Below are 26,029 nucleotides of genomic sequence, written 5' to 3'. Positions count from 1 at the left end.
AAAGCAACTTTGCTCATTTTCTCACTATGTAATGATTAATATTTGTGGTAATAATACTTTTTTCAAACGTAATGATTGTTTATTTTAAAAAATCCAACATGAACAAGTGCATAGAGGCATGGAGGATTTTGCCTCTATGCTTCTATCCTGTTCTTCTGCTCTTCTGCTTCCCTTTTCCTCCCTTTCCCCCCATCCCACTCTTAGCAATTTAGTATGATTCAGGCTTTGAAAAGTTCCTAGCTGAATGCAAGAATGGTGGCAAAGGCCAGGGTGGTTGTCAAAGGATCCTTACTATTCCTATCCCTCAGGAGCCAAATGCCAACAGCGTGGCCTGGAACACTCAGTGTGAGGACATGCTCTGCTTCTCTGGAGGAGGCTACCTCAACATCAAAGCCAGCACCTTCCCTGTGCACCAGCAGAAGCTACAGGGCTTTGTGGTTGGCTACCATGGCTCCAAGATCTTTTGCCTCCATGTCTTCTCCATGTCGGCTGTGGAGGTGCCACAGGTAACCAGGGTGCTTGTCAGTTGTCAGCAGTGGCAGGGCAGACAAGACCTGGGAATCCATTGCTGTGTTGGGTGGGGGGATGGATGGTGAGGAGAGAGGGAAGAGAGAGGAGTTGTAGTTATGATATCATGGAAGGTTCTCTAGACTAGAACCTGAAACCCTTGTCTCTACCTTGTACAACCTGTGTGTCTCTGGACAAATAGCTCCACCTCACTGAGCCTCCAATTCTTTCCTGGTTGGGACAGGGAGGGGTATTCAGGGTTGTCTGTCTGCAGACAGAGTGTATTTCTGAGAGCTGAGAGCTGTGGGCAGGGCAGAGGGGAGCCAGCCAGCAAAGCTGGGAGTCTAGCTGGGTGTATGCACAGATGCATGAGCACAGTGGTGTGTGTGAGGGAGGGAGAATATGGGTCAGGTAGAGGGGCGGGGCACTGAGGTCTGTGAGCCAAGAAGGGAGCATGGGACTATGCACAAGTCTCTCAAACTAGGAGGAGACCAGAACCGAAACAGGGACCTGGGGCCACAAACAGGAGGGCAGAGATTGACAGCCCAAGTCTGGTCTGGCCTAATCCCAGCTGTCTAGGCTGCCTGTCTGCGAGGAAATCATGCCCATTGTAGAAATGCCATAAAATAGAGACCAGCATGAAGGAGAAACTGAGCTCTCAGAATCCCATCCTCAAGAGGGCAAGGGGGAATCACTCTTAAACATTTATAACATATCCACCCAGGCTTTTTCTATATGTATATGTAAATATGCAGAATATACAATTATGAGTATATAATTTTATATGAACATTGTAAATAAACATTGAATCTACTGTAAATATTGTAAATTTGCTATAAATATCAATGAAACCTCAGATTTACTATTCTTCCTTTACTGGATGTGGACCATAAAGGAGAGAGAGATATTTAGTCATCTTCCTTTATCACTGTCTTCTAATTTAACCTAACATTTACATATTGCCGACCTGTCACTGTATAAGTTATTGCCTATCAACTAGCAGTGTGGCTTTTTCTCTCTGCACTCTACTGGAAACATGACTCCACAACAATGTGTACTTTTCTGGTATTTTTAAAATACTAAGGTGACTGTAGATTTTCTTATGGTTGTAAGAACTCGTACAGGGATCCCTGTACAACTTGCCCAGTTTCCCCACTGGTAGCTGTCTGCAAAACTATAGTACATGTATATTACCTGTGTAGGTTCATGCATCTCCCACCACCATCCCATGAGATCTTTAAAGTTGGGCTGCCCTTTTTTATTTTTTTATTATTTATTTTTATGTTTTTTTTATTTATTTTTGAGAGACAGCGCCAGCAGGGGAGGTTCAGAGAGAGAGGGAAATACAGAATCTGAAGACAAGTTCCAGGCTCTGAGCTAGCTGTCAGCACAGAGCCCAACGTGGGGCTTGAACCCATGAGCCATGAGATCATGACCTGACCTGAAGTCAGATGCTTCACTGACTGAGCCACCCAGGTGCCCCATGAGTTGCCCTTTTATTATAACCCTTCCTGCCCCCCTGCTGTCCCCACTCCCACATTGTTTTTAATGACTGCTTTTTGTCCTATCACATGGATGTTCCTTCCACAGCTTACTCAAGCCACCACCTACTGTTGGACATTTACACTGCTTACAGCTTTTTTGCTATTGTAGATAGCATCTTGCTTGCTAAGTCTTTGTGCCTATCCCAACTTAGCTCCTTAGTATGAATTCCTTGAAGTGAAATCACTAGGTAAAAGGCCACGTTCATTCGGAAGATTTTTAAACACATTTTTAGATTGCCCTTCAGAGAGACTGCATCAGTCTGTGTTCCCTCACACACACTTGCCCTCCTCACTGTCCCTGGCTCAGCTTCTTTTTTTTGGGTGAGGCCGGAGGGCATCATACCATTTTATTGAGGGGCTTCAGAGGATGGTCAAAGTGCTGGCTGGACAGTGAGATCCTATGTCCTCAGCCTGGCCAAGGTCTCCCCACCTTCATACTCACCAGAAGCCTGGCTTGGCTTTTTATAAAGGGTGGGCTGGAGTCCACTTCTTCCTCTCAGCTGGGGATACCCTTGCTACTCATTGTGCAGAAATTATTAGTGCCTGACACAGAGCACTTACTCAGTAAACGTCAGTGGAATTCAGATCTGAGGAAAAGGAAAGAGAGAAGTGGGTGGAAGTGGCAGCAGGAGGAGGGCCAAGAACAGCCCCTACTGGACTGTTTCCTTATAGTCCTCATCTGCCCCCCGATCCCAGACCCATGCACTGCATCCACCAGGAACCCGATCTTCCTTAATCATGTCCAACACACTATGTTGATTGAAAGTTTTTCTCAGAAGACTGCCATCCCAACCTCAAAGATAAATGCAGTTTGCTACTCGCTGACTTTGACTGACCAAGAAGAGCCGAAGGGGTGGCCTGGGGCTTCCTCTGCCAAGCCCTTAAGATTCAGAAGTCAGTCTGGTCCCACCCCACCCCCACCCCCCATGGCTTCACCAAGGCCATCCTGCTGATGCAGCAGGTCAGAACTGCCAAGGATTAGGAAAGGCAGCCTCAAGACAAAGGCTATTTATCTGTTGCCTCTGCCTCCAGCCATCCTGTGGTTTTGGCCTAGAAAGGAGGGAGAAAGCATCAGACCACTCTGGGGATTTCTGGTTTCCTTTCGAAATTTACATCATCTTGTGTAAGAACTGGTTTGTCAGGGCTGCCAAGTAGGGCGGTGAGCCCTTGTCAGGTTTTTTGGGGTGGGTGGTGACTTCATGCTTGGAATGCAGCAGTGAGATAAAGTAGAACTCAGAGGGCATTTGTTCAGTTAGGATATTTTTTAAATTCCCAGTCTCAGATTGTGCTTCCCAAACAAGCCTGAATGTTAATCATTCATCGTCTCCTTGGTTCTGGTGTGCCTGTACCGTCCTCACACGGTATTCAGCATGGTGAGAAACTGTGCAGTTTAGGGGAAAGAGCACTGGCTTTGAGTTCTGACTTTGCTGCCTGAACCAGCTGTGATCTTGAGCAACTCCTTTCACTCTTTGGGGCCTCACTCTATGCAGTGGGGTTAATATACCTGTTTTATGGGTTTTGTCTGGCCTAGTTCCTCTTGTTATTGTTATTAGCAATCTTAAAGTACAAACGCTACAAAACAGAACTAAATTGGAACAGAGGGTGCTCACTAAGTAGTTCAGAGAGGAAAGCTCATTGTTCATGAGGAGTGTGAGAAAGCTGCCAGGAGATGGTGACATTTGATCTGAGCCTTGAAAGGTCTGGGAACATTGAGAGGAGCAGCAAGGGTGTTTCAAACTGAAAGGTAGAGGTAGGAACAAGTCTGGAGAGTTGGAGAGAAGACAAGGAGCTGGTGCTGAGAAAATACAGTGGATGTACTGAGCATGTCTTATTTGCCCATAATAGTCTGTGAGCTGGGCAGGGCATCTAAACAGAAGTTAAGCAGTTTACCCAAAAAGTACCCTGCTAGGATGTGACTGAGCCAGTCCTGGCCTCTGGCTCAGCTACTCCCCTGTCCACACCCTATTACCCCTCTAAAGGAAAGAATGGTAGCTAGAATGGTATGGTAGAAAAGATGATACTCCTAAATGGCCACATCTTGTTGTCAAAGGGCAGAATGGCTTAAAAAAAAAAATCTTTCAACTCTGAAGCTAAGAAAATGAGACAGGAAAGTTCAAAGATAAAGGCCCCAAATGGAGAAAATAGCACTTCCAGCTCCACATTTGAGAATCATTAGCATGAGGTACCAGCTGAGCTGATTGATCTCTACTGCCCCAGCGAGATTCAGTTCCCTTCAGACACTGGCTTCAAACAAGGGCAGGGCCATCGTTACTTAGGACGCCAGACTCAGCTCAGACTTGTTCTCGTGTGCACACACATTCATGTGCCCCACATCTAAGAGCCAGGAAATTATCTTCCTTGTGTCTTCCTTGTGCCACATATGTGTCCTCAGACTATAATCAGAGTGATAATAACCTGCAACACAGACCTGTTGGGACAGATCCAAAAGTGCTGTGTAAACCTAAAAAGAGAAATTATTAGGAACCATTCACAGGTATCACAGTGAGGCAGCCCCGTCTGGGAGGAGGTATGGCAGGAAGGTTCCCAGCCTTCCCAGGTAACCTGAAGCAAATCACTTATCTTTCTTGGGTAAGCTGGTTTCTTAGCCCTCTTTGTAAGAGACCATTTCAGACCCCTTCCTCACAGTAACATTGTTCCTTCCTCCAGCAAACATAGACTGAAGACCTACTGGGGAGGGGGCGCCCACCAGGGCCCTCAGGTTATGCCCAGACTTGTGGAAGAGAGGGGCTTGTCATTGCAACACAACTGAGATCTGGATAAAGGGCAGAGAAAGTTCAGACTCCTTTCTTTGAGGGGATCAGTGAAGACTTTCCAGAAGAGGTGACATTTTAACAGGGCCCTCAGGGCCAAATAGGTACTTTCCAGTGGATGAGGAGGAAAAAGGGCATTCTAGTTGAAGGTGATACCTTGCGGTAAAATAGACCTGGAGGCGGGGAAAGCCTAGTGGTAGAGGGAAACACAAACAAGAAGTTTGTGCTGTTGAACACAATGGTTTGGCTATGAAAGGGAGTAACAAATGGAAGGCACATGAGTGGCATGAGGTGAGAAGGGTACTGATTAATCTTTATAGTCTTGCTCTATAGGCATTTGTAATTAAGTCAGTGCACACATCTGGAGTCAGGCTTTATATGGATCTAATTCTTTCCATTGCTCTGAAAATATTCTTCTTTCCTTTTGATGAAATCTTGCAGTCTGCTCCAATGTACCAGTACCTGGATAGGAAAATGTTCAAAGAAGCCTACCAGATTGCTTGCTTGGGTGTGACAGACACTGATTGGCGTGAGCTGGCCATGGAAGCTTTAGAAGGATTAGAGTTTGAAACAGCAAAGAAGGTAAGCATCTAGTCAGCATGAGCTGGAATCTGGCCCTTGGATGGTCCCTTGAGGAGGCAAAAGTGAGTCCAGGTAACTCACGGAGAGGCAGCTGTACATAGTACTGAGCTCTGGAGGTAGGCCGACCTGTGTTCAGATCTCAGCTCAGCTATTTCCTAACTGGGTCTGGGCATGTAACTCATTTCTAAGGTTGCTTACTTAGAAAAAATTAGGGTGATGATTGGTTTCATCCTCACAAAGTTTTAAGGCTAATGTGACAATATAAGGCCTGATACAGGAGAAACATCTGACAGATTCTGTCACTTGTATTAACTATCATTTATATAAAGAACCTAGCTGAAAGCTGAAACCCGGGCACAGTAATAGGGACATACTAAAGGGTAACCTTTTTGTTTTGTTTTGTTTTGGTTTTGGTTTTTTTTGTTTATAATTTTTTATTAAGAACAGACCAATAATCTAGAAAATGTCCTTTTCACAGAGAGAAAAAGCAAACTTTAATTTTGTATCAGTGTATTTTGATATTAACTAATTTTTAAATAAATTCATTTTAATCTTAGCTAGCTGGGCCACACATTATAATTCCTTTTCAAAGACTTCTAAAGGGTAACTTAAAAAATTATTTTTTAATTTTAGAGAGATCACACATGATTGGGGGAGGGGCAGAGAGAATGAGGGAGAGAGAGAGACAGAGAGAGACAGAGAATCTTAAGCAGGCTCCACACTCAGTGTGGAGTCCATTGCATGGCTTAATCCCATGACCCTGGGATGATGACCTGACCTGAAATCAAGAGTTGGATGCTCAACCAACTGAGCCCCCCAGGCGCTTCAAGGGTAATTTTTATTATTGGTGTAAGCACTTATTGGTATTAGCCATTTATTACACAATGCTATTTTTCTTGGTACTCTGCTAGGTATGGTTGAAGAGATTGTCAGGCTCTCTGGTGCTGATAGCAGTGTCACTCCCCACATATCTTCATGGCCTTGATTCATGGCGTCATTTACTGGCTAGTACATTAAAACTACAGAAACTGGCTGACGACATTTGACCCCTTTCTGCATATCAGAAAAAGCCTAGCTCTGTCTGAATTGAGTTTTCATCTGGAACCTGATGTGGAGGAAAGGAATGGCCTTCAATTCCCTTTCCCCACCCCTCCCTTCCCTCTTTATCTTCCTATAGCCAATTAATCAAATACTCATTTGTCCATATTACTGAGCCTGCAGGAAAGGAATTACAGGAATATATGATGCCTGCCCTGTGCTGGGTCCAGACTTCTAGGCATGAAAGGAGAGAGGATCTGAAGCCAGGTGCCAGCTCTGCTATATATAGCTGGATGATCCTGTGCTAGCCGCTTCTCAGAGACCCCGTCCTCCCATGTCTGCAGTGGGGGTAGTGGGCATGCTAACTGCCCTGCCTTCCTGATACAGGGCCACCACGTTGTAGACGGGCTTTTAGAACTAACAATGGTTGTACAGATGCTAGCTCTTATAAAAACAAGTAAAATTGCTGTTATTTGTATTATGCTTTTGGATCTACTAAGTGTCAGAAAACTGGTAATAGAGGAGGGCTTTAAGAATTCAGAGGCAGGGGTGCCTGGGTGGCTCAGTCGATTAAGCCTCCAACTTTGGCTCAGGTCAGATCTCACGTTCGTACGTTCGAGCCCCGCGTCAGGCTCTGTGCTAACAGCTAGCTCAGAGCCTGGAGCCTGCTTCCAGTTCTGTGTCTCCTTCTCTCTCTGCCCCTCCCCCTCTCATGCTCTCTCTCTGTATTAAAAATAAATACAACATTAAAAAAAATTAAAAAAAAATTCAGAGGCAGAAGGAAACATTGTCATGGAGGGAGGGAGCTTCCTTCTCTTCCCTATCCCCACCTCCACTCCTCCAATCCCCCTGCCAAAATACCAGGAAGGATGAAGAATAATAAAGCATTCCTAGACTATGTTTTGTTTTCAGCCTGGAATAAAACTTAATTTTTAAAAATGTTTATTTATATTTGAGAGAGAGCGAGAGCGAGAGAGAGAGAGAGGCAGGGGAGGGGCAGAGAGAAAGGGAGACACAGAATTCAAAGTAGACTCCAGGCTCAGAGCCCGACACTGGGCTTGAACTGTTGAACCACAAGATCATGACCTTAATTATGGCCAAAGTTGGATGCCTAACTGACTGAGCCACCCAGGACTCCCTAGCCTAGAATGAAATTTAAAGTCTTCCTTATAGATTATCATCTCCTCACACCCAAGAACTAAACATCTACCTCATTTTAAGTTCAGCCACCACTGCCTAGCATGGGGTTAGGTGATCAACAAATGTTTAAATGGATCAAAACAAAACTGGAATGACACCTTCATTTGTTTAACACTAACCCCAAGCTTGTATTCCCCCAACACTCCCTGGAAATAGAAATTATTAAAGCCACAAGATTTTGAGCATAGATTTGAACTTGGATCGTTTTATGAAAATCCCAACTCTCCAGCCTTTCTTTTTCTGCTTTGCCAAGTCACTCAGGCAAACAGGAGGTGGAGGGTGGCGCTGGAGATAAACTAGTGTCCTCACTAGATGGCAGAGGAGAGCTGCTTAGCACGGGGGACCACGGCTGAGAGCAGAACTGCAGATGCTTCCCTGTTCCCATACTTCCCTCTGCTGAGGTTATTCACGGGCCTTGTGACTGACCACTCAGACCAGGGCACCCCTGACTCTACAGACTGTGTTAGGGTTGAAGGAACTCGGAGCAGATTTCTCAAGGTGGCAAATCCTAGAATCCTAGCAGAGCACAATGAGAAAGACCTTGGAGAAGATATTGCTCATTTGCCCCTTTCCATAAGGCAGACTTGGGAGCCAAAGGCAGGGAAGAAGTTCAGGGCTCCCCAGACAGAAAGTATCAGAGCTAGGACTGAGATCTGGGATGCTCTCTCTTTCCTCTCTGCCCCTTTGCAGACATCCCAGGCTTTCCTCTTTCCTATTGTTTTAAGGAAGCCCTGATCAGAAGATAGCTTATAAGACCTCCGGCGAGGAACACAAGTACTCTTGGTGCTCCTTTGCTCATGTGATGCCTACTTTACCCTTCAAAGAATTCCTCTTCAGGAATACCCATTTGCCAGGTTCCTAGTCTGATACTCTTCTTAATCCTGCCTCCCGCCACTGCCCATGCTCAGACAGTGAATCTGTTTTCTCCAGAGTATCTAGTTCATACTTGTATAGCTCCTAGCTAACAGAGATTTAACAATCTGTTTAATCTGCCTGCCTCTCCTTTTAGAGTGTGGGCCCGCAAACTGGGGAGGGGTACAGGTCATATTCACGTCTGTATCCTTTGTCCCTGGCAGCATGTGTAGCCCTGCAGGATGAAAAGATGAAGTCACATTGTGGTCATCTGTGAGGCAGCCAGAGGCCAGATGACTTGCTCATTTCCCCAAGTCTTTTTAGGATGGAGGATGTCATGCAGCAAAGTAGAGGTTGCATGTGGTCACGGTGGTTCTTATGCATTTTTCAAAGGACTTCTGGACCTACTGTCATATCTAGGTGTATCTCAGCTCGTTTCAAACAGGAAAATGTAAGCAGCACAACTGGGTAGAAATGTTGACAGCAAAGCCACCTGAAGATCAGCCTGACATGGGGGGTTAGGTTCCTCTCTAAACCCCTTGCAGAGAAGGCAGCAAAAGAAACTTACCTAACACCAATATTCCTGAGGTAGGCTGCCTAGAAACTTCTAGCAGCCTATGGGTTAAAGTCTCCGGGTTTACTGTGAGTCGAAGGCAAAAGCTACACTTCTAGGATTTACCTAAGAGTTTGCCTTCCAGGGACTTGGAGTGATTTATTCCTTCTTAACTTTCCCCTCCTCCTCCTCTTCCTCTGTGCCGGTACTGTGGGCTCTGGGTGCCCTGTGTGTATGCACTGTTGGTAAGTCACCAAGACGTATAGCAGGCTCTTCTCAGTACATCTTCCCCACTCCCACTCCAGTACCAATGCCTCAGAGTGTCAGACCGCCCTGGTCTTCCCTTTTACATAAGATTCCTCCAAGCAGGCACCGTCACAGACTGCAGTATCATAGTTTTGTTTTACCTAATCCCAAAGTGATTGATGCACCCGGGACTTCTTTGCTGTTCTTTGTGTGGACTAATCCCAGGGATAAAGCCGTGTCTCACTGGGTGGTATAACCCTCCTGAACACATGGCGATTAATCAATGCTTGCTTCTTTTCCCTCCTTACTGGCTCACTTTCTAAAGCTTGACTTCCCACCCCAGCCAATCACCCACTTTTGAAGCCCAGAAAGCAGCTGATTTCATTCTTTTATTTCTTCCCCTGTAGGCCTTCACCAGAGTACAAGACCTCCGATATTTAGAGCTCATCAACAGCATTGAGGTAAAAGACAAAATGTACTTCCTTCTCAGGAAAGCACAGACTCACAGTCAATGGCTTTTAGGGAGCTCTTCTAGCAGGCGAGAGCCTTAAGGGCACAAAAAGAGAGCCTACTGGTGTCTGGTATTTGGACCACGCCTTGGTCTGGGGGTACAGTATGCCATGGGGGCAGGGAGACAGCACATGGGAGCAAGGAATGCCATCAGTCACTTGGTAGTAGGGTAAGGCAGGTGGGTTCCTAATCTCTCTGAGCTTTGTTTTCTATCTGTAAAACGGGTTGATTTCCCAGGTTTCTAGGAGGATTAAAAAGGTTCTTAGTAACTACTTTTTATCCTTATAATGGATATTAGGTGCTTACCATCCTGTAGGGCTCAACAATGTGCCAGTTTAGGAGGCGTTTCCCAACCGTACATGAGTTACGCCCCATCCACAGCAATGGGACCTGGGGAGGGAGCCATGTGGATGGGGGTGGGCTGAAGAAGCTTGTTCTCTGGGTACCATTTGCTGGGTAACAGTAGACAATACTCTTAATTCCTGTGACTGTCTGTAAAAAGGCGTACATATTTTTTTCTCCTGAACAGATTTATTGTGAGGCTAGAGGAATGTGAGATACATTTGAATTCCCATATGGAAGCAGTGAGGAAATCAGCAAATGTCTTGTCCCTGAGATTCAGTTCAGCATAATAAACACCTGCCATGGGCCAAGCCTTGTGATGAGCCCAGTGGGCAAAGAGCTGAGTGGGAGAGGCCTGCAGGAGCTCACAGACTGCTAACCCTAATGGTAGTTGCACTTGTTGAGTGCCTGCTCTGTGCCCCATGCACAATCGGTGTGTACACTGCAGCTGAGCCTTGAACAACATGGGTTTGAACTGCATGGGTTCACTTACATGTGGATTGTTTTTTTCAGTAAATTCAGTTTGGTAACTTAATGTATTTTCCTTATGATTTTCTTAATGACATTTTCTCTAGCTTACTTTACCGTAAGAATACTGTATATGATACATGCAACCTATAAAGTATGTGTTAATCAACTATTTATGTTGTAAGGCATCCAGTCAATAGGAGACTAACTACCATTAGTCGTTAAAATTTTGGAGAGTCAAAAATTATACCTCAGTTTTCAACTGCAAGGGGATCAGTGCCCCTAACACCCATGTTGCTCAAGGGTTAACTGCATTTTAATTCCTCACAATGACTTAAAGCAGATATAGTTCTTATCCCTGTTTGATAAATAATGAAACTAAGGCTCAGAAAGCCTGTGTCATATCCCCAAGGGTCCACAGGCAAAAGTGTGGTTGGAATTCAAAGCCAGTTCTAATTCCCAAGCTCAAGCTATCTTTACTTGAGGCCCTGCCACCATCTAAGTTGCTTCTGCTGCCAGCTCTCTATAGCCACCACCCCCACACCCTCATAATGAACTTACTTACCTACATGGTGAAGGATTGCTCAGAGTCATCTGCACGAAATGCCCAGTACTGCTTTCTCTCAGGGGCTGGCATTTGGGAATCCACCAAGGCCTCTGGTGGATCTAGAGGCCTTGATATGAACCCATGGAACATGTTCTTTATGCACAGGTAGCTGACTTCTGTGAGGACCACCTCTCCCACTTAATCATGGCCTCTTCTAGTGTGGCCGCTATGAGCTGGGCAATTGGTTAAACTTGTAAGAATTGCCTCTTGAAGAAGAGTAAATTGCCTTCAAGCCATGATCCATTTTAGCTGCTCTGAGGCCTTAGTATCTGCTTCTGGGTGTTCAGCATTATTCCAGAGAACTGAGGTTTCTGGCTAGGCTCCTTTGGGGTAGGGGAGATGTAACTGTACTGATAACAGGAGGAAGACAATCTGCCCATATGGCTACGTACATACTGAATATATGCAAATCATTTTTTATTGATCATGGTGGTATTCTGTGGCCTAGGCCTGAATTCCATGCCTTAGTTAAGACCTATTTTTTTAATCTCACTGTAAGGTTTTGATTCACTCCATACAGTTAGAAGTTAGTTTGATTAATTAGGATAAACTACACATAGTTCAGCAATTTGTTTTTTTAGTTTTGGGTGGTTTGGGGATTTTTTTCTTTTTTTGTTGTTTTTTTTTTTGGTTTTTAAAAATTATTTCTGTCAGTGGGGAAGCATGCATGTTGCCTCCAGCTGTTAAAACTTTCACCAGCTTGTCTGGGAGTTTGCTTCAATGTCTCATCTTCCTCCACTGTGATACACTTGCTAGAAAACAAGCAAAAGGAAACTGCTGGGGATGAGAGCTTGGGTGCTATTGAGTGTTTACAAATACTTGAGCTATAGACTAATGAATGTTCCCTAACACTAGAGGAAGGAATATGCCAGTTATTCACTCCATCCTCAGTGCTGCTCGTCTGTGTGTGTGCTCATGCAGGTCTGTTGTTGGGGACCGATGTGGTACAAAAGCATCTGGAGTCAAACAGACTGAGTCCAAATTTCAGTTTGGTATGACCCTGACCTGCCCCTCTTCTGAATCTCAGCTTCTCTCTGTGTGACCCTTGGGTGTACCACTCACCTGTGGGTCCCGTCAGTACCTAGCAGATGCTCTGCATGTGGCGCTGCTTGCCTTCTCTTTAGAGACAGAGACATATTAAGACTCATTATCCCATTTTGTTGTCTCCTTCTTGAGACGAGACCCTGAGCTTTCTCCCTGTATGCTTCATCATGAGTCATAGCTCAAGCCAAACCAGGCCTGGGGACTTGGGAGATCCTGAGAGCTTGGGGGCCACCAAAGAGTGGGTAATACACACCATCCTAACTAGCCAGTTGTTTCCTTGGAAAATTATACAAGAAAGCAGCCTTGAGGAACTTTCATTAAACAAACAAAAGTTTGCATTACTTTTGATCTTCACTCATCTGGGGGGAAAAATCTGCTTTTGTTGTCAAGCATTCCTACCAGAAACCTGGGGGAGAGACACAACAGCCCAGGAGCTGAGTGGAGGTTCCAGTAGAAAGGCCCAGGGGCTTAACTTGAAATAGCAACATCTAACCTTTGTAAAGGCTGCTTCCTGCCATGGCTGCAGAGGCTATTTCCTGTGCTTCTAATTTTTCCAGGAGAGGAAGAAGCGGGGAGAGACCAACAATGATCTGTTTCTGGCAGATGTGTTTTCCTACCAGGGGAAATTCCATGAAGCTGCCAAACTGTACAAGAGGAGTGGGCACGAGAACCTCGCACTCGAAATGTATACCGACCTTCGCATGTTTGACTATGCCAAGGTAATCCAGCCACACCTTGGGCCCAAGCTGCCACATGGAACCCGCCAGTGTTCTGCCACTGTGGTGCCCAAGTCGTTTACCCTAAGAGATGTTATAGATGGGAAATAGCAACTGCGTTATTAGAAAAGGTTTGGGCAAATTGGCAAAGGAGCCATCAATGGCCACTGGTTCAGGCTGACCTAAAACTGACCTTTCAGGCTGACATCAATGGGACAAGAGTATGACAATTCAAACCTTTGTCAGTGCCAGAGCTGGCTGGACTGTGAGTCTGAACCAGCATGGTTCCTTCATTAAGTGTTCAGGGTTCAGGGTTTCAGGTCTTTCTCCCACAAATTCTCTTAAACCTTTGTAGAAGCCACCAAGAATCCACATCCTCAGGCATGAGCTGGTTCTACCGTTTTCATACAGGATACGATTCACTTCAGCCAAGAGTTTTTAAGTGTCTGCCCTCTGATTGGTACTGGGCTTTGCACTAGGTCTTGGAGACACCATAACGGAGTCCCTGCCCTCCTGTGCAGTGTGCCTCCTGTCACCCCAACGATGTGTCTGTCTGGGTGATGGTAGAGATTTCCTCTTGTGTTTGTAGATCCTCTGTTTGGTTAGTCTCCAGTAGGTCTAGGTACATGACAGGGGTCTTCCCAGAGCAGGCTCCTGATGGTTTGTGTGAGAACGAGTTCCACTGGGGAGCCCAGGCCATCAAGGCATCTGTAGGTCAGCCTAATGCAAGGTGAAAAGAGCCTTGGGTGCATCGAGCAACCAGGCTCTTCCTTCTGCAGAGATGCTTTTGTTAACCTGCCTTTCCCGGTACTGTCAGAAGAGGCTTCAGAATGTTATTAAGTGAGTCATCAGCCACAACCAATTAGTGGCTATTAATGGTAATTATCTAGCTCACAAGTTCAAGATGGAAAATCCTCCCAATTTTTCCCCTCCTATTCTGTTCCCAAAGGTGGCTATGCTCTTTTATCTTCCACCTGTGAGATCTTGGGGCTGAAGGTTGCATCTCTGTCACTGTGATGTGGCTCAAGGTTTTCTGGTCATCAGTATCTAAATGAGCACCTGGGTCCCAGCCTGTCCCTTCACCTTGGTGCTTCCTTTACTCCATCCCTCAGATCCGAGTGCTTATGTTTCCCCCACTTTGTCCTCTTCCACCATTTTTACCCTGTCCTTATACTCCCACCATACACATATGATTGAACACCACATTCATACTGAGAACAGCTAAATCAGTGCATCATGTTCTGGGGATAACAGCATTTAACCTGAGGACAAAGCCTTAACTCAAGGACTGAATCCCTAGGAGTGGAATTTAGGCTTTAGGAACAGCAGGGTGTGGTGGTTCTTCAGAGCCAGCAGCCTCTCCTGGAACCTCTGAAACCTCCCAGGAGGCAACCCTGGTACTCACATTGGCCCCTGGAGAGCAGGCCAGAGTCCTGGTCTTTCCTGTGGGTGACCTGGGGAAAGCCGCTTCACTTTGTTGAGCCTCCATTTTCTTCTCAGCTCAGTTCTGAGAATGCACAGAATAATGTATGAAGAAGCCCTTTGTAAAGGCCAAACTATAGAAAGGCTGAGAAAATATGAGGAACCAAGCATGACCACAGAGTGGCTGTTCTTTAGGCCTCTCCCCAGCCAGCCCCACTCCTCTCCCTGCACCAAGGCCCCTCCTCACCCCTCGGGTGGGCTTTGCTCACCACAGGCTCCCATCCAGAAGTGCAGCCCACTTACACACACCATCTGGTCTGCCTCCCTATGAAGGTAAATATTCTGGGGGTTGTTTTGGTTTTAGTTTTTGATTGCAATTCCAAGTAAGTTGGTTCTGTTTCAACCCCTCCTCCCCCAATAGTCTGACTTTGAGGAAATGTGTATATACACATTATGGGGGGGGGGGTAGGGAAATATAGTGCTTATTAACATGGCATGTTTTTGTTTACTTGAAAATTGCTTCCCAAGATTCAATCTGGTTTTTGGAAAATTTTTAAATTACATTCCCACGTACAAATAAATTGTATGCTTTCCGGATAAGTGACATGTTTATATGGTGATAAAGGGAATTATAATGCTCTTAACTCTTGTATAGTATGTCCTTATCAAAATCACCAAGCATGAGAACACTGTTTAGTCTCATTCATCACTCAGCACAGTCTCTTTCTGTCCACTCCAGGACACAGTCTTTGCCACAGCCCCCAGATAACATGGAAATTAGCTACATGGAACCAAAGAACCTTTGTAAACCCAGTTTGCTGAGCCTTGAAGGAATAATTTAGACTTAGCTTCAGTTATGTCAGAACTCCCGGAACTGGGCTGTTGGGATAGAGGTGGCTCCTTCAAACATGTGGGCTATGTGCCTGGTTGGTCTCCTTGTTGAAGATCCAGATTTATGGCTTGCTCATGTCCTCGGACCCTTCTCACTGTAGTCACCCTGAGTCCACTGAGCACTCACTTTGAAGGATGTTTCTGTTCTCTTATGATGCCTGTTTTCTCCAGTTGCTAACTTCATCTAACCAACCAGGTTAGCAGAGTTTCTGACTTTGTGCTGGCATAAAGGACATGCATTGTAGTAGCTGCCAAGAGTAAAGGCCATAATGGCCCAAACTAGGCATCTTCAGATAGTCACTGACTGCTTTCTGGGCTTCCTTCCTATGCAAACTCCAGAGAGACCAGCTGCCAGCAAGATGGGCCTATCTTTGCTTGGATCTCCAGCATCAGGGTAAATGATGCCCTTTTCTCCCCTTACAACAGTTGGTTGTCTTAGGCCAATCTAATCTATTATTTTAGGGGCTACACAATTACCCTGAAAGCAAATGGAAAAAAAGAGAGCTAATTGTTCAAGTGGGTTTTTAGCATACATTGACTGTACTTTCCTGACAAATGAGTGCTAATCATGGGAAAAGGAGTGCTTTTTTTATACTTTATGGGGTTGACACAGCGCACTCTCTGCAGGGTACATTATTCTGAAGACAAACCGCTTCTTACTAGTAATGCAGATCTAGGCTCTAAGCACTTTTAATTTCCCTTTTTGAAAAGCCCCACCTTTAAAAATGTCAGCACCAAAGCTTCTCAACTATGGCAAACTCCCACGCATGTATTTGGGGGTAACTATATCCTGAAAAGAGGTGATTTTCTGAGGCTGTTTCTCACACATTCTAGGACCAGCCCAGGGAAGCTGTGCATAGAGCTTCAGAAGCCTCCTGCTGTGGTAGAAGGACATCTCTTCCTTCCTGGGTTCTCTCTAGGCCTCTTCCCTGACCCCACCCCCTGCCATGGCCTTTTGCTATCCCTGTCGCTACAGACCTGATATCCAGAACAGAGCCTTATCTGCCCGTGGCACATAACTGAGGAAAAATACCTAACTTAGGTATCCTAAGTTCAGGCAACAGAATGTGAACAGAATCAGAAAACAGGTGCAAATAGTACTTATAGTGTGGTGTGGTAGCCGAGGAGAGGCATGACGGGCTCCCCTAGGCCTCTGTACATCATTTTGTCTGTTTAAGTTTATGGCACTACATGCTTAGCCTCCATCTGAGGCACATGGTATCCCTATTATCTGAAGAAAGATCCTAGATCTGAATATTTGAAATTAGGCAACCAGGTTGTAGAGTCACATAAGGAACAGTCACACATATAGCCAACTCTTATGAGAGAGAGACACAGGTACCTGATCATAAAACCCCCACACTGCAGAGTTTGCATACAGTACTCAGAGAGTCTGGAATGTATTGTTTAGCTGAAGGTCAAATGTCTGTTAGTGGGAGGGGCAGGAAACATTGAGGGCCACAGTCCTTGACACCGTCCCAGTACCCCTGAGGAGCACCTGTGGAGCAGCCTGTGAGCACTCCTCCCTGACACCTGGGACTGCCCCTCGGTCAGCCACACAGGGGTGGGCACATGCCTGCATCCTGATTGCCTACTTCAGCCAAACAGAGCCCTTCCTTGCTCCAGCTTTTGGCAGCCTCACGTAATCCTGGCAGCAGGAAGTTCTAATCCGGAGTGTTTTTGTTTGTTGTGCTTCCTCAGGATTTCCTTGAATCTGGAGACCCCAAAGAAACAAAGATGCTAATCACCAAACAGGCTGACTGGGCTAGAAATATCAACGAGCCTAAAGCTGCAGTGGAGATGTACATCTCAGCGGGAGAGCATATCAAGGCCATAGAGATCAGCGGTGACCATGGCTGGGTCGACACGTGGGTTTTCAGTCCCTACCCCAAGAAGCATTTGGCAGCATTTCATGTCATGTCACCTCTTGGTTTTGACTGGCAAGGGAAAAAAATAGTGTTTCTCTAAATATATAATCCAAATGTTACAGTGACTAGGTTTTTGGGAGACACAGAGATTGAACAAGGCAGGCTTTGAGGAGTTTAGTGAGTCTCTGGGGAAAGGGTCGAGATAGCGGAGGAGTAGAGGGAGATACCCAGGCATTAGAGCTGCCATTGGCTGAGCCTCCCTAGGAGTCAGCCATTGCAATATCTTGCAGACATTTGATTCTCCCTCATATGCAAAGCTGTGGTCTTCCCATGCCCAGCTTCCAAATGAGGAAACCAAGGCTCAAGGACCAAGTGATCACATGAGACAAAACAGCTGGGAAATCATGGAGCTGGGCTTCAAACTGACCTGGCTGATTTCAGTGCTCCTGGCATGTGTAATGGTAAGAACTAAAAAAGAACAAGAACAGATCTAAGCACATCTGGGAAGGAGACATGAATTCTCACAGGAAGAACTGTGGACATCTCCTAGGAGGTGGTCTTTGCATGAAGGGCCTTGATAAATTTTAAGAGGTAGAGGTGGTAGGAAGGAGAAGGGCATGAGGCTAAAAGAACAGCACAAACCAGGAGTCAGCTGAGGTTGGGATCTACATGTGGGGGCAAGAGGTGATAGATAGCTGGCTGCAGGCAGGGGGTCTGGGCTGGCCACCCCAGGAGGGCCTCAGGTGCTAAGCTGAGGCACTGAGATTTGCCAGTAGGAGTAGCACCCTGGTCAGGGCTGTGCTGCTGAAAGCTCACACAGGCAGTGGATGTTAGAATGGAGGGAAAACGAGAGGGAGCCAAGCCAGACAGATGGCCAGTGCAGTGTATCAGAGAGAAGCCTGGTTGCCAAAGGACTGAAAGAGACATGGAGAAGCCACAGCTGACAGGACCCAGCAGGATGCGGGAAGCTGGTCCGACAAGGAAGTTGAAGGCTGATTCTGAGCTCTGGGCCTGATGGTCAGTGATGCAATTTTCCAAGGTAGAAAATAGAAGAGGGGTGGGAGTGGAATGGAGCTACCCAGGGAGAGGATGGATTCAGTCTTGAGACTCTTAGAGCATCAGACCTCCAGGGAGAAGGCTTTTTCCCTCAGTCAGGGACAGTAGGCTTCATACTACGTGTGTGTGTTTGTGTGTGTGTGTGTGTGTGTGTGTGTGTGTGTGTGTGTGTGTACAGGTACACATTGTCATATCTGGGAAGAACAGGTGAGGGAGTTGCTCCTGAGGGTGGCTCATTCTGAGCCCTAAAGGCTTTTGGTTATTGGGAAAGCCACACTGTGGTCCTCAGGCAGTGGTGGCCTAGGCAAGACCTGGGGAAGGAGAGGGCTAGTTAATGACTAAGTCACCTCCCTGGACCCCACCATGTCGTTTGCATGAGTAGCCCTCACAAAGGGACTTTGGTAGAAGACCTACCATCCCATCTTTCTCTTGTGCAAGAGTAAAGTTTCTTGAAGTCAGAGGCAACAGGTCTTGCCCCCCAAATTATTCTTTTCACAAAAGGAATGTTATAGGAGAGAGCCAGGCAGATTTGTGGCCCTGCCCTCCTCTCTGGTTTTTCATGTCACTTTCATTTGCAACTGACATGTATCACGTTACCCTGGAGATACCTAACTAGTTCAAGAAAGACATATTTAAGCATGTTCCCTCTTTCCAGATCTGGCTGTAAAAGGCGCTTCTTCCCCACGGACCTTTAGTTTGATGGGTGGGGCTGGGGGCCTTTAAGGGTTTTGCTGTGCCACCTAAAAATGTGTCCTTTCTCCACTGAGAAGTGTTATTTTTAGATGCCATTATTATTCTAAGTACAGATTGACAGGCCTCCCTGAGCTTGCCTGTCTCTGAGACGGATCTGTTACAGCTGCTTCTCCTCCTTTTCTCACAAAGACTAAGCTGGGTAGAACCCCTTTCCTCTGAGAGAGCTGGATTTACTCCAGACCGCGCTTGACCAGAGTGAACAAGCACATTCCATCCAGCGCCCGCCCCCCCCCCCATCCCCACGAGTAGCAGGGGGTGGCAGTTACCACTGGGAAGAAGTGGTGGCCAGTGTTCCCTGTGTCCCCTCACCCGTGGTCAGCACCTTGGCCAACAAGGGCAGCACAGCCAGGATTTCCTGGGGGCCTTTCTTCCAGAGCTCAGAGCAGGTCCCACACATGGCTGTTCCTCTCAGGTCCTATCAGCTGAAGAATTCTCCTGCCTCTGCTTCTACTGTCCTATGAGAAGTCCTGAAAAGGTGGTGGAAAGAGCAGTCTGCCACTTCCTGGCCTCAGAGTCTTGAGTAGCCTGCTTCATCTTCCACATAGCTTTTAATCTTCTCGTCTGTAAAATGAAAATTATAGTACTACTTCTTAGGGTGGTGAAGACTCAGTGAGATCATGCATGGGAAAGCTCATGGTGCTCTGCTTGGTACCAATAGGTAATTAGTAGGTGTTTGTTTCTCTCCCCAGATCCTGCTGTATAGGTAGTGACTATGTGAAAGGCACATGAGGCTGGGGAGAGTGATGTCCTTTAGCAGGTGACTTCTCCCAGTCACTGGGCAATGTTTCTGGATTATGTATTCACTCATTTAATAACTACCCATCAGGCACCAGGGGCCACAGCACCATATTGAGCACTGGGGACTTGAACATGAATCGACATGGAGCTCACCCTCAAGAAGACCTAAAAGCCCATGCTGCTTCCCTCCATCAGGTTCCTTTTACAGGAGTCTGTCTCCTCCTGTGCTCTCATCTCTCCAGGTTAATCGACATTGCCCGTAAACTGGACAAGGCTGAGCGGGAGCCCCTGCTGATGTGTGCTTATTACTTCAAGAAGCTGGATAACCCTGGTTATGCTGCTGAGACTTACCTCAAGATTGGTGACCTGAAGTCCTTGGTTCAGCTGCACGTGGAGACCCAGCGCTGGGATGAGGTGAGGGTAGATCTTGCCTAATGGGTTAGGGGGCCCCACCTGAGTCCTGGGCCATAGGCAGCTTTTTAGGGTTTAGATGGAGAGTGGCTGCCCTCATCATGGGAATGAGCATTGGCCTGGCAACTGGGAGACTAAGCCTCAGGTTCTCTGAGCCAGAATGTCTTAGAGGCCCTTTCAGTATGAGCTTTCCATTTATTTGCTCGTTCAATTATTCATTCAGAAAATCTTTTTTTTTTTTAATTTTTAAATGTTTGTCTTTGAAAGAGAGAGAGAGACAAAGAGACAGAGTTTGAGCAGGTGAGGGGCAGAGAGAAAGGGAGACACAGAATCCGAAGCAGGCTCCAGGCTCTGAGCTGTCAGCGTAGAGCCAGACTGGGTCTCAAACTCATGAACCCTGAGATCATGACCTGAGCCAAAGTCGGAGACTTAACTGACTGAGCCACCCAGGCACCCCATTCAGAAAATCTTCATGCAATGCTGGCTTTGTGCCAGCCATGTAGTACACACCGTGCATATGAAGGTTAAGAGCCCCCAGTGTCTGCTGTTGGTTGAGCTGTTTTTAACCAACACCACAGGCTGATGTATCTCTGACACATATGTAACATTCAAAACCTGCTGGGTGCCTTTTGACAGAAAATAACACCCATACTCTCCACGTTCAAGCTGCCAGAGCCTTTTCATGGGCAGCTCCTTCTCCTTTCTTCCCTAAGCTGGACCTTTCTGGGATGAGGAGTGGCTGGGAAGATTAGTCAGGCCAGCAGGTAACATGGCTAGGGCTGGGCTGGCAGAAGCAGATGATATGTTGCCCACTCTGTGGCTTGACTCCTACCCTCTAGCTCACTGGCTACCTGTGCCCTGGATTGAAATTCATTCCTAAGAGGGGAATGACTGATCCTCACTCTACCCCACTCACCCATGAATCCATCCACTGAGGTCTAGTTTACAGAACCATAGCAAGACCTTTCCTGAGGAAAGCTGTCTGAGTCTCATCTACCTTCTGAGTGGCTCCATTTGTTGAGGTGACAGGGTTACTGATGAGAAGAGGTGGGGCCAAGGACGGGCAATAATGGCTTCTCAAGATAAATTTATTAGGAGATTTCTTGAGCAGCATACATTACAGCATCTTAGAACCATTAAGTCCCGGGGCACCTGGCTGGTTTGTTCCATGGAGTATGTGACTTTTGATCTTGGGGTTGTGAGTTTGAGCCCCACATAGGGTGCAGAGATTATTTAGGAAAAAAATTAATAGGGGTACCAGTTGGTTAAGTGTCCAACTCTTGATCTCAGCTCAGGTCTTAATCTTAGGGTCACAGGTGCAAGACCTGTGTTGGGCTCTGCACTGGTTGGGAAGCCTACATAGATAGAGATAGAGAGAGAGAGAGAGATAAAATATTTTTTTAAATATATATGGTATCGTAGATTTGCTTTATTTTTTCTTAATTTTTATTTAAAAATTTTTTATGTTATTTATTTTTGAGACAGAATGGGAACTGGGGGAGGGACAGAGAGAGAAGGAGACACAGAATCCAAAACAGGCTCCAGGCTTTGAGCTGTCAGCACAGAGCCTGACACAGGGCTCAAACCCAGGAACCGTGAGATCATGACCTGAGGTGAAGTCAGCGCTCAACCAACTGAGCCACCCAGGCTCAGATAAAATCTTAAAAAAAAAAAAAAAAAGAAAGAAAAAGAAAAAAGAAAAGAAACAGAGAGAGAGAGGGAGGGAGGAAGATAGGGAAGATAGGGAGGAAGGAAGAAGAACCACTCAGTCCTAACTGTGCATCAGGCAGACTTCCTCCCTGTTGCTACATACTGTCCCCCTGACTCATTTCCAGTTCTCCTGGCCTGACAGGGCGTTCTGGGGTTTAGATAAAGCAGTCACTGGGTCCTATACAGCACCAAGTCCACAGTCATCTTTGACAGCTAATAAGCAGTGAAGATGATAATGTCAATTTTGTTTCCTTAGGTGTCGCCTGCAATTAAAAGAAATCTGTTTGCAGCCCTACAGGAGCCCACGCAAACCCTCAAAATAAAATGTTTCCGATTCTGTGCTGTTTCTGTGGTCCAGAAACAGACTGTGTTGTTATTGAATCCAGTCGCTTGCATATTGCTGTTAATTGCCTTTTGTTTTCAAAGAGCTGATTTGTTTTTGCGTTTCTGGGGGTGGTGGTAGGGGGAGGCACTCTCCCCCTCGGAGTTGTCAGGCTGGCAAAATATGACACATCCCTAATGGATTCAGCCAAGTGCCATGTTTTCATGGGGGCTGTCGGGGCTGCTTTATTAAGAATGCATTTGCTCCTTCCTCCAGGCCTTTGCTTTGGGCGAGAAGCATCCCGAGTTTAAGGATGACATCTATGTGCCCTACGCTCAGTGGCTAGCAGAGAATGATCGTTTTGAAGAAGCCCAGAAAGGTAGGCCACACAAACTGGCACTTTGCAGAAGGGGCAGGAGATAGCACTGCCAAGATGGACACTTTAGGAAGGCTACCAAGCCCCTCCCATCATACATCATAGGCTTGAAGATGGATGACGTCATCCTCGGGATATGACATGTTTCATGGTGAAAGACTGGGGAGCAGTGGAAAGAACAGGAGCTTTGGAGTTGGACACACCTGGCTCCATCACTCACTTGCTTCTAGACATTAGAGGGGTCCTGTCTCTTCTCTGAGAGGAGCACTGCACATTCAAATATAGCTTCCCACTCAATCCTCACAAGAGCACTGTGATATAGGTACTATTTTCTTAGATGACAAAACAGGTTGGAAGAGGTAAAGGGATTTGCCTGAAGTCCCACAGCAAGGAAGTGCCAGAGAGGGAATTTGAACCAGGCTCGGGTGGGGACAAAATGTGAGGACTCCCACATGGTCTCACCCGCCACTTTCCTCTGCTGCAAATAGAAACGTGGGTTCTGTTTCTGGCTCAGGTACATGGAGTGTCCTGTGCTCCTTGGGATTTCCATTGGTAAAGTGGACTGCACTCCAGGCATGGCAGTATCTGAGACAGAGTGAAAGGAAGCACAGAGCTTTAACTGGTAATAATAATTTTAAAATGTGACTGCCTTCTCTGTGTCAGGCACTGGCTAGGCACTTAACTACATAACTCTGAACCTTGCTAGCAGCCCCACAGAGATGCCATGGCCAACTGTGCCCTTCAAAGTCAGAAAGCCAGGGTTGGACCAGGATCTGTCTGCCTGGGAACCTGATTCTTGTGACTTAGGTCTTGCTGCCTACTTAGGCAGTCTTCTGATTGAAGCTGGGTGTGTCATATTCCATAGCATCTCATTTACACTTCTATATGGTAACAGTTGCCACCTCCGGACACATTGCAGAACAAATGTCTCCCTGTTGGAGCTCTTCAGCTAAAAGCCCCCATTGAAAGACAGCATGTTCTCTTCTGCTTTAGCATTTCCAGAGCACCCAGTTGCTGAAGTATGTGCATGTTTGGGCAAAACACATCAACCTATCCATCTGTCTGTGTCTGCCCTTCCAAGAATCCATCGCCATAGTAACTTGGTACTCAGACAAGAGATTGTAGATGAGACTGGAACAAAGGCCAGACCTTTTCCTTCTTTAAAGTGGAGGATTTGGATCATCTGAGTGCCCATATGTGGGCAAGTGTCGCAGCTACAAGTGCTTCTCTGGAAGCTCCCAGTATCCTGAGGGTCTGTCCACATAGTCAAGATTAAGGAAGTTTCTGTTAAATGGATATAGGAACTATTTTTTTTTTTTGGCATGTTTTCACAAATATTTGATTGCTAGAACTGAGTCATTTTTTTCAAGGTTGTCATTAAAGAGCACACAGTTGAAGACTGAGGACTTGAATTGAACTAGGTTCTGTGACCTTGGGTATGCCACTTTACCTCCACCTTATTAAGTCTGTTGTGACCATCCAGCAAGGAATCAGCAACAAAAACACTCTGTCAATTACCAAACCTGTCAAAGTGTCAGGTGCTATTAGTGTCACCCCCGATGTCACAAAGCTTTGTTCTGGAATGGGGTAAGGGTAAAAGCTCATTGGTGATGGGCAACAGTGCCATCCTCAGACTTGGCCCTGCAGTTTGCCCTTTGGGTTTTTCTTTTCTGCCATGCCTTTCCAAAGTCAGCTGCCTTTTCCCTGCCAAAAAGGAATATATCGCGCACTGTACTTTTTTTTTCAGGATGTAGCTTTGGCTATTTATAGCCTTCGGCCTGAGAGGCGCAGCCCAGAAACGAAGTGCTGCAGATGCTCCCAATGAGTGTCCTACTTCTACAGCAGCCCCTGCAAGCCCCGCAGCACTCTTTCCCACTCCCCAAACTGTGTGTGTGTTTGTGCCCCTCTAGCGTTCCACAAGGCCGGGCGGCAGCAGGAGGCAGTCCAGGTCCTAGAGCAGCTCACACACAATGCTGTGGTGGAGAACAGATTCAATGACGCTGCCTATTATTACTGGATGCTGTCCATGCAGTGCCTTGATATAGCTCAAGGTAAGTAAGCATCGGCCAGGCCACTTGTTTTCCCCAGCCCTGCTCTGGCACCAAGATAAACATCGAAAGAACTCGGACATTTTAATTAAAGCCCTGGGCTTGTGTATTGAGTGTCTTGTTTGTAACCCTGTCTTGCAGCGGCATAATCTGGTGTGTCATCTTTTTCCAGTTTGCCCATAAATTTAATGATGGTATGAGGGCCATCCTGGGGTTATGGTTGGGAGGTCCCGCCCTGTGTTGCTAATTCAGAACATCTCTCTCCCCTGCTACCTGGGAGCCTATAACTGGACCCAGGTGAGCACTGGTTTAAAAGAAAATTTTAATTAAATAGAAAGATGTAAAAGAGATCACTTTACAGTAACACAGTCCAGACTCTCACTCATCCCAGGCAGGAAAATAGTTTCAATGTTGCTTTCTTAAGACTTCCCATGATGCACTGAGGGAGTTCTGGAAGCAGAGGGGACTGGGAGATGTTCTTCACTGGACTAAGGCCAGCATGCGGGAGTGGGAAAAATACTAGAATCGAGGCAGCTAGGTGACTTGTAACAAATCACAATTTCTTCCTAAGCTCTATATCCCCATCTGTGGTGTGGGGGTATTCCTGTCCTGCTGCCTTTGCAAGGCTGCTGTGAGCGTCACTGAAGCTGTGGTTCTGGTTTGGAAACTGTCAGGCCCAGGTGTAAGGTGCCATGTGTCTGTCTGGCCAGTGGTCTGTGCCTTGGATATGGCATGGCACAGGTGAGATGAATAAAGCTGATGTCTGCCACCCTCCATGCCAGGCTCTCTGGTATGTCCAGGTGCCTGTGATCACCTTCTTCTTGTTGCAGCTGGCGCTTGCCCAGTGGAATGAGCTAGTAGGCTGCGGTGTGGGATCTGGGAAAACTTTCAAGAAATGTCCTCAGACTTTTCCTGGTCACATACTCTGCCCAGCTGAGACTTTTCCTGTCTTGGGATGGTCCCAGCTCCTAAGCAGCACCTTTCCCATCACTGCACCTCTTTGTCACTCTCCCTGGCACAGGCCTGATGTCAGGGGAGAGCTGACACCAGCAGTGCTGCCGTTGCCTTGCCTTTGCAGACACGGCATGACACATCTTCCCCTTCTGTCCTCCCCCATCCTGCTCCACACCTCAGACCCTGCCCAGAAGGATGCGATGCTCAACAAGTTCCACCACTTCCAGCATTTGGCCGAGCTGTACCATGGCTACCATGCCATTCATCAGTATACGGTAAGGTGGCTAGGAGATGGGAGCTTGGTGAGGGTAGTGCCCGCTGAGCTAGGGGCCCAGGCACGGCTTACAGAGCAGCAGACCTCTGGATGGAAAGTAAACCCACCGGGCAGGATGGCTCCTGGGAAATTCTGATCTCCTCCTGGGAGACAAAGTTTGGGACTTTGATTTTCTTCAACCTTTTTTTTGACCTGTAGCAAGCTCTAGGCTTCTGAATTAGTGAGC

The 26,029-nt window shown here is 46.6% G+C and overlaps 1 protein-coding gene across 4 annotated transcripts in view; it reads left to right on the top strand.

Moving 5' to 3' along the window:
• Window positions 1-26,029, top strand: part of IFT122 (intraflagellar transport 122) — a 73,376-nt gene that overhangs the window by 37,103 nt on the left and 10,244 nt on the right. For all 4 annotated transcript variants that reach the window (XM_029917195.1, XM_029917196.1, XM_029917193.1 and 1 more), the window contains 9 exons: window positions 309-506; window positions 5,264-5,404; window positions 9,701-9,754; window positions 12,822-12,983; window positions 16,995-17,161; window positions 19,951-20,122; window positions 22,428-22,530; window positions 24,438-24,578; window positions 25,710-25,804. In XM_029917195.1, the coding sequence (XP_029773055.1) occupies window positions 309-506; window positions 5,264-5,404; window positions 9,701-9,754; window positions 12,822-12,983; window positions 16,995-17,161; window positions 19,951-20,122; window positions 22,428-22,530; window positions 24,438-24,578; window positions 25,710-25,804 (1,233 nt within the window). The remainder of the gene's footprint in view (window positions 1-308; window positions 507-5,263; window positions 5,405-9,700; window positions 9,755-12,821; window positions 12,984-16,994; window positions 17,162-19,950; window positions 20,123-22,427; window positions 22,531-24,437; window positions 24,579-25,709; window positions 25,805-26,029) is intronic.

This window comes from Suricata suricatta, chromosome 12 (assembly GCF_006229205.1).
Source record: "Suricata suricatta isolate VVHF042 chromosome 12, meerkat_22Aug2017_6uvM2_HiC, whole genome shotgun sequence".
NCBI classification, from domain to species: domain Eukaryota; kingdom Metazoa; phylum Chordata; class Mammalia; order Carnivora; family Herpestidae; genus Suricata; species Suricata suricatta.
The sequence above is the reverse complement of the archived record's forward strand: the minus strand, read 5'-3'. Positions and strand labels throughout refer to the sequence as shown.